The 7,413-nt window shown below is 52.0% G+C and overlaps 1 protein-coding gene across 1 annotated transcript; it reads right to left on the bottom strand.

Annotated features, from left to right (window-relative positions):
* Positions 1–5,067: 5,067 nt before the first annotated feature.
* MARS2 (methionyl-tRNA synthetase 2, mitochondrial) lies at positions 5,068–7,413 on the bottom strand. The gene is made up of 2 exons (XM_026072181.1): positions 7,360–7,413; positions 5,068–6,246 (listed from the first exon to the last, which is right to left on the bottom strand). The coding sequence occupies exons 1-2, from the start codon at positions 7,411–7,413 to the stop codon at positions 5,068–5,070; spliced, it is 1,233 nt and encodes a 410-aa protein (XP_025927966.1).

Below are 7,413 nucleotides of genomic sequence, written 5' to 3'. Positions count from 1 at the left end.
CGGGGCCCGGCGGCCGCCCGCCGCCGCCCGCCGCCATCCCGCGCCGCCGCCTCACCGCCTCATGGGGCCGCGCCGCCCCGCGCCGCGCACAAAGGCTGCGGCTGCGGCTGCGGCTGCGGCTGCGGCGGGCGGAGCGGGATCAGGTGGTCGGTGCACACGGAGAGCGGCGGCCCGCCCCGCCAGCGGGCACCCGCACCGGCCCGGCCCACCCCGACAACGGGCACCGCGCCGGCCCCGGCCCGCCCCACGCACCGGCACCACCCGCTGTTCCCGCCAGTCCCTGCTTTGTGGAGACACAGCCAGTGTCACAGCAACATGGGCACAGAGACACAGCTGGTGTCACACCTGTCAGGACACAGAGACACAGTGTCACACCAGCATGGGCACAGAAACATGGTCGGTGTCACCCCAGCATGGGCACAGAGACACAGCCGGTGTCACACCATGGGCACAGAAACATGGCCATTGTCACACCAACATGGGCATAGAAACACAGTTGGTGTCACACCAATGCGCGCACAACAAACTGATGTCACAGCAACGTGGGCACAAAGACACAGCCAGTGTCCCACCAACATAGGCCCAGAGACACTGTTGGTGTCACACAAATATCACCACAGGGACATGACCATTGTCCTACTTGCCAGGGCAGGGAGACACAGCCGGTGTCACGCCAATATGGGCACAGAGACACGGTCGGTGTCACACCAGTGTGAGCACGGAGACACAGCCAGTGTCAAACCTGATAGGGCATGGAGACACAGCCAGTGTCACTCCAACATGGGCACAGTGACATGGGCAGTGTCGCACCTGTCAAGACTTGCAGACACAGCCAGTGTCACACCGACACGGGAACAGAGACACGGTCATTGCCACACCAATATGGGCACAGAGAGATGGCTGGTGTCAGGGCACAGAGACACAGCCAGTGTCACACCAACACAGGCATGGATACAATGTTGGTGTCACACAAATATTGCCACAGAGACATGGCCATTGTCCCACCTCTCAGGGCATTAAGACACAGCTGGTGTCACACCATTATGGGCACAGAGAAGCAGCTGGTGTCACACCAGCGTTTCTCTGTATTGTGGAAGGTGTGACACCGGCTGTATCTCTGTGCTTGTGTTGGTGTGACCCCAGCAAAGTCTCTGTGCCCATTTTGTTGTGACACCGGCTATGTCATGGTGCTGACGTTGGTGTGACACCAGCTGTGTCTCTGGGCAGATATATTTGTAACACCGGCCACGTCTCTGTACACACATTGCTGTGACACCAGCTATGTTTCAGTGCCCATACTGGTGTGGCACCAGCCATGTCTCTGTTCCTTGATGGGTGTGACACCGGCTGTGTCTCTATTCTGATGTTGCTGTCACACCACCCATGTGCATGTGCCCATGTTGGTGTCACACCATCTGTGCCACTGTGCCCTGACTCGTGACACTGTCTGTGTCTCCCTGCCCTGACAGGTGTGACACCAGCTGTGTCTCTGTGCCCATGTTGGTGTGACACTGGCTGTGTCTCTGTTCTCACATTGATGTGACACTGGCTTTGACTCATTGTCCTGACAGGTGTGACAATGGCCGTGTCTCTGTTCTGATATTGTTGTGGCACCAGCTGTGTGTCTGTGCCCTGACAGGTGTGACACCAGCCACTGCTCTGTGCCCATGCTGATGTTACACCAGCTGTATCTCTATGTCCATGTTGGTGTGACAGCAGCTGTGCCCTGACTGGTGTGACATCGGCTTTGTGTGCCCATGTTGGTGTGACACTGGCAGTGTCTCCACATCCTGACAGGTGAAAAATGGCCAATATAATGCCACTATTGGCACAGAGACACAGCTGCTGTCACACCAACATGGACATAGAGACACAGCTGGTGTAACACCAGCATGGGCACAAAGCAATGGCTGGTGTCACACCTGTCAAGGCACAGAGACACAGCTAGTGTCACACCAATGTAGGTACAGAGTCATGGCAGATGTCACACCCAGGTGGGGCAGAGGACACCTGGCCCAGTGGCTATTTGCCCGCTCCCAACTCCTGGCTCCCCATAGGACAGTACCACTGAGGAGCAGGAGTAGGAGCAGGAGCAGGAGCAGAAGCAGGGCACGGCAGCTTGCCTTTGACCACAGGAAGACCACGGCTAATCTTTTTGGAAAGGGGAGCGCTGTGCTCCCACAGGACAGTCCAAATCGCTCACATGGGGAGCCCAGGAAGGACAGACTGCCCGGCTCCTCATGCCTTCACAGCCTCTGCCCTGGAGCCCTGCGGCACACCGGAGCAGCGAGAGCAGCATGACACGCACCCTGTGGGCCACCTCCCCTGGACAGGCCAGGGACCAGCAGGGCAGGCAAGCAGTGACAGAGGTGAGAGATGGTTGAGGGAGACCAGTTTAAGGGCAGTGCTGGGAACTGGGGGACAGAATCACCCACATGCTTGAGGGCTCATCACTGCCCAGGCAATAGCTTATGATGCCAGAATGACCCTCTTTGTATATGGCTTGGCAGCCCCAACCAGGGGTGCTGCTGCCTTTGGGTTGCAGGGTGCTCAGAGGATGATCTGTGTCCTGATCAGTGAGCAGAAGGGACCCCAAGCAGGCTGCAGCAGCTTGCATGGATGATCTGGGCCAGGCAGAGTCATGTATGCTGGGCCTGGTGAGATGTGCAGAGAAAGGGGGGGGGCCTGTGGCTGCTGTTCTGCAGCTCCTGTGGAGGAGCTGGGCTCCCCACCTTTCTCCCTGGCTCTTCTGGGGGTGTGATGGAGCTCCTAGCTGCTGCTGTCAGCTTTGGAGATGACAAGGAATGGGCTGAGGTCTCGCTTATCCCCATGATTTGTGGACAGAGCAGGGCAACAGGTCCTCTGCAAACCTCTGCTTGGATCCATACCTAGGTAGTGGGGGCACTGAGGTTTGCAGCCTGAATGAGGAAGGGATGGTTAGGGGCAGGAGTGAGGGGAATCAGGTAAACTGCATGGGGCACAGCAAAAAGAGGGGTACCACTGCCAGAAGAGGATGTGAAAGAACTCCAGAGCTTGGCTTTCTTCTCACAGCTAATATGAAACAGGGTGGGTGGTGTGCTGTGGCACAGGGAGAGAAGGGTAAAACGCAGAATTGCAAAGGCAGTAAGAGGGAGAAGTGACCCTTTGCTGTGTCTGCAGAGGCCTAGAGTGCTCCAAGGTGAGGCTGCTCCTGCTGCCCTGATAAGGCAGCCCAGGCAGCTCCAAAAGAGATCATAGCCCCCTAAAATTGGCCCCTGATACAAGGCCCCTGCAGTGCAGGCACTTGATGGGAAATAAAGGAGCCAAAGGCTGGGAAGGATTTGCCAGAGGTCCCCAGGTTGTCCCAACTACCCCAGGATATCAGAGGAAATCAGCAGCCTTGTTCCAGCATCACTGAAATGAAACCAAGAGAGTGCAAGAAACCCCACAGCAAGCAGAAAAGACTCATAAACAAGAGTATGCCTGAAACAAAGATTCTCCCCTCCTTTCAAGTTTGTTCCCGTTCACAGATTTAGCTGAGCGAGACTACCATTTCTAACCTCTATACCATACTGCCTCACATACTGGATTCTCTCCAATGTCATGCAGAAGAGATCACCCCTGTCTGGGCTCATGCCTCCAGCAGCTGATCTGAGGATTTGGTCCGTAAAGGAAGCTCAGCCAGTACAGCCAACAGATCCACCTGGACTATGTCCCAGAGATGTTATCAGGAGAGCATCAGTGATTACCCACCTTGTCCTGTCCCAGCCAAAAACCTCTAATGGAGTCAAGGTGACACGAGGACATCAGCTGCAGAGCTCAGCCCTCTCCCTGTGGGTGTATAGACAATCAGCACTGAGAGGGCCCAAGGAAAGAGTTTTTCCTCAAGGGCAGTTTAGGGACTCTTAGAGACTCAACCCCAATGACAGCCTCTCCTCAGGAACTCCATATGGGAACCCCCTGCCAAGTTCTACAAGTGCCACCATCATTCTCTGCATGGGAGTTGCACCTAATATTCTTTTTCTGGATCAAGCAATCTCATTTGCCCAGAACCTTATAGTCTTTTTAAATGGAAGGCTTGCTTCTAGCTGCTGGGAATAACCCAGGTACAATCTCCACCCCTCCACAAACCCAGGCGTCCCACTCCAGTGGCAAGTCTGACATCCACACCCCACTTATCTGCAGTCATGTAGCCTGTCTGCTACATGAGGCACGACTCCCAGCACTGAGAGTCTATCGCTGGCCAAGATGCCCTCCCAGCCACTGGCAGAGCACTCTGCCAGGTAGCACTGCTGCTGCCCAGCAGGAAAGCTCCCATACTTCTGATCCTGTGACTTCTCAGCAATTCCACTCTCCTTGCTCTGACCTTACATCAGTTCCAGGCCCTTCACTCCAGCTTTTCTGCTTTAGGCCGATTCAGACTGGTGCTGCTGTCCCAGATCTCCTGTTTTTCCATGACACTCAATATGGAGAGATTCCTGGAACAAGCAAGTTGGGGAGCTGCTGTCTCTGGAACAGATTGCTGAGGGAACTGGCTTCCACATTCATGCTGAAATGTGCTTAGCAGAGTACCTGACTTGCTCCTCAGATCAGAAAAGAAAGTAAAGGGGCCAGGAAGGAAGATATGAGTAGGTAGGCAAGAAAGCTCCCAATTGGTGCTTCAAGGCTGTATAGAAAGAGTTCCCTATTTTAAGGGGAAAAATATTTGCCCCTTTTTATGTCCCTTAAAAGACAGCAGGAAAAAAACAGGAGCAATATTTAGGCCCTGGCTGCATGTTCAGTTTTCTCTGCTACCAACTAAGCTATTTAGGTGTCCCTCCAAGGGGCCAGAGAAGCCTTCCTAGCAGTTGGCCCAGCTCACACAACTGACCTACCCAAGGGTGTCTGCTTCCCAAGTCAGGCAGAGACCTGCACCAATCTCCAGGCAGAACAGCACACCCCTGTTCCGTGCTTTTTTCAACTCATCCACTTTACACCATCACCAAGAGATGGGAAGAGCTTATAAAAAAAATAAATAAATACTTTACAAAGACAATACTTTCAGGGACTTCCTGGAGGCTTTTATTTACAGAAGCTATTTGTCAGAGACTAGAGCCTCTTGTTTTCCATCTGAGACTGTCTTGACTTCTCCAGTCTGTGAAATAAGATGCCAGTGTCAGGTCCAAGCTGTCTCCCTTCAAAGGGACAAGGCTTCCCATTGTAGCGTGGCAGAAATGTCAAATTTAAGAGACTTCTCTCCTCTGGCTCAACAGACAGCCTGGAAAGCAACTTGTCTGCAATGTTTGGGATCACAGGCTGCAGGAGAGTCCCATAGACCCGCAGGCATTCCAGCGTAATGTGGATAATGGTGTCAAGCCAGAGCTTCTCTGCAGGGTCTTTTCGGTCCAGTTTCCAGGGCTTGTGTCTCTGGAAGAAGCCGTTGGTCTCCCTTACGCACAGGGCAATACATTCTAAAGCCTTGTAGATCTGGAAACCTTCAAAATGACTGGCCACCTGCAGAGGCAGAGAAGCCACAGACGCCACCAGCTCATAGTCTTCAGATGAAGCCCTACTCAAGGCTTGCGTCCCATCATAATCTGAAATCTTTGGAAAACAAGACTCTGAGAAACATGGGTAAGTGTTGCTGGGGTTGATGCTGAGGGCTGTTGAACGATTCAGAAGCCCCCCAAGCGCATCTGCCAGTTCTGAATTCACTAGCTTAACAACCTTTTCATCATAATAGTCACAATCCCGCTCAGGCACGCCTTGCCTTAGCAGGAAGTACCGAAAACCATCTACTGTGTACTTTCCAAAACAAGAAACAGGGTCAATCACGTTGCCCAGGCTTTTGGACATCTTCTGCCCATGGACAGTCCAGTGGGAGTGCACGCAGATCCGCTCAGGGGGGGCCAGCCCAGCCGCCATCAGCAGTGCTGGCCAGTAGACAGCATGAAACTTGAGGATGTCCTTGCCCACAACATGGTGTGCAGCAGGCCACCACTCACTGTGTGTCTCAGGGTAACCCACAACGCTCAGATAGTTCACCAAGGCATCCACCCATACATAAATTGTTTGAGTTGGGTCACTGGGGACAGGGATACCCCACTGTAACCGGCTTCTCTCACGAGAGACAGACAAGTCTGGCAGGTCCTCCTCCAGCCAGTGGAGCACTTGCTGATAGAAAGGAACAGGGGAAATGACACGTGGGTTGTCCCGGAGCCACTTCTGTAACGGCTCCTGAAATTCAGAGAGCCTGAACATGTAATTCTCCTCTTTGGTCCAGTGCACCTGAGAACACAGGAGAGAAAAGAATTACAACCCAGATGAACAATTTTATAATCTGCACACAGCATTTCTGGTATGGATTTTGTCACATGATGCTGCATTTGCATTTGGGTGTGCTCCCCACCACCCGTGGAGTCCCTGGGGTCCTTCTATGACTAGTGGGAACCTCCTCTCCTAAATCCTAAAATACCAGCTCCCTGGGATGACATGTAAAGATTTAGGCACTCAGAATGGTTCAGCATTCTGCTTTTAAAGATCCTTGGGCCCCCAGGGCAGGAATACCTTTCTACGTGCCAGATTTATCTGCCATCAGGCAAGAATTACAGAGACAAGAATACATTTCCTTAAAAACACAGCCTTGCAACAATGCTACAGAACCATAAGAAGACAAAGCGACATGAGCCATTGTTAATTACTGCCTTACTAAAGATCCTAGTGGGTGCCTTAGTTTCTCTCCTAGCTGCTGCCTCCCTCTTTTCCCCCAGTTTAAGCTTCAGTGCATCTTAGCTGCTAACCTTGATAGGCCATACTGGTACAAACAGATTTACAGTCATGTAAAAGCACTGACAGCATTTCTCCCACACATTTAAGTTCATTAAATTACACCTCTAAAACAATGAAAACTTTGCAGATAGATAAGGTATGACTGAACTGTGTAAAGGCACTCTAGATCTATGGCTAGGCCAGGAATTCTTGTATTTAAAAATTAAGCAAGGCTCCAAAATAATGGAGGCATCATGCAGGGCAGAGTTGCAGTTTCTAGCACTGAACCCAACAGCTTCTGACCGAGCCAGAAAGTGCATCACTCATTACAAGCAACAAAGAATCTACCACACCTCAAGGCAAGATGGCCTAAGGAATAATTAGTCTCTGTGGTATGAAACTACACTTCGTGGCACAGTTGAATTTGTCTCATTTCAGCTAATAGCTGCCGCTACCTTTGCTTGCCAAATTAAAAGGTCACCCCAAAAGAAAAACTCTTCCCTACACAAATCATGAGTGAGTTTCAAAATGTTTTTTCCTGAATTCTTTATAATTTTTCATAATCTTTTCTGATTTCTGGATCCCATATCTCAGCACTCTGTCCAGGAGTAACACTGCATACAGAGGTGATACCATGTCCTCCGTCCAATATTCCCTTTTAAACAAGCCAGTGATCCTTTTGGTCAT

The sequence above is a fragment of the Apteryx rowi genome, unplaced genomic scaffold, assembly GCF_003343035.1.
Source record: "Apteryx rowi isolate R43461 unplaced genomic scaffold, aptRow1 scaffold_338, whole genome shotgun sequence".
In the NCBI taxonomy this organism is placed as follows: domain Eukaryota; kingdom Metazoa; phylum Chordata; class Aves; order Apterygiformes; family Apterygidae; genus Apteryx; species Apteryx rowi.
The sequence above is the reverse complement of the archived record's forward strand: the minus strand, read 5'-3'. Positions and strand labels throughout refer to the sequence as shown.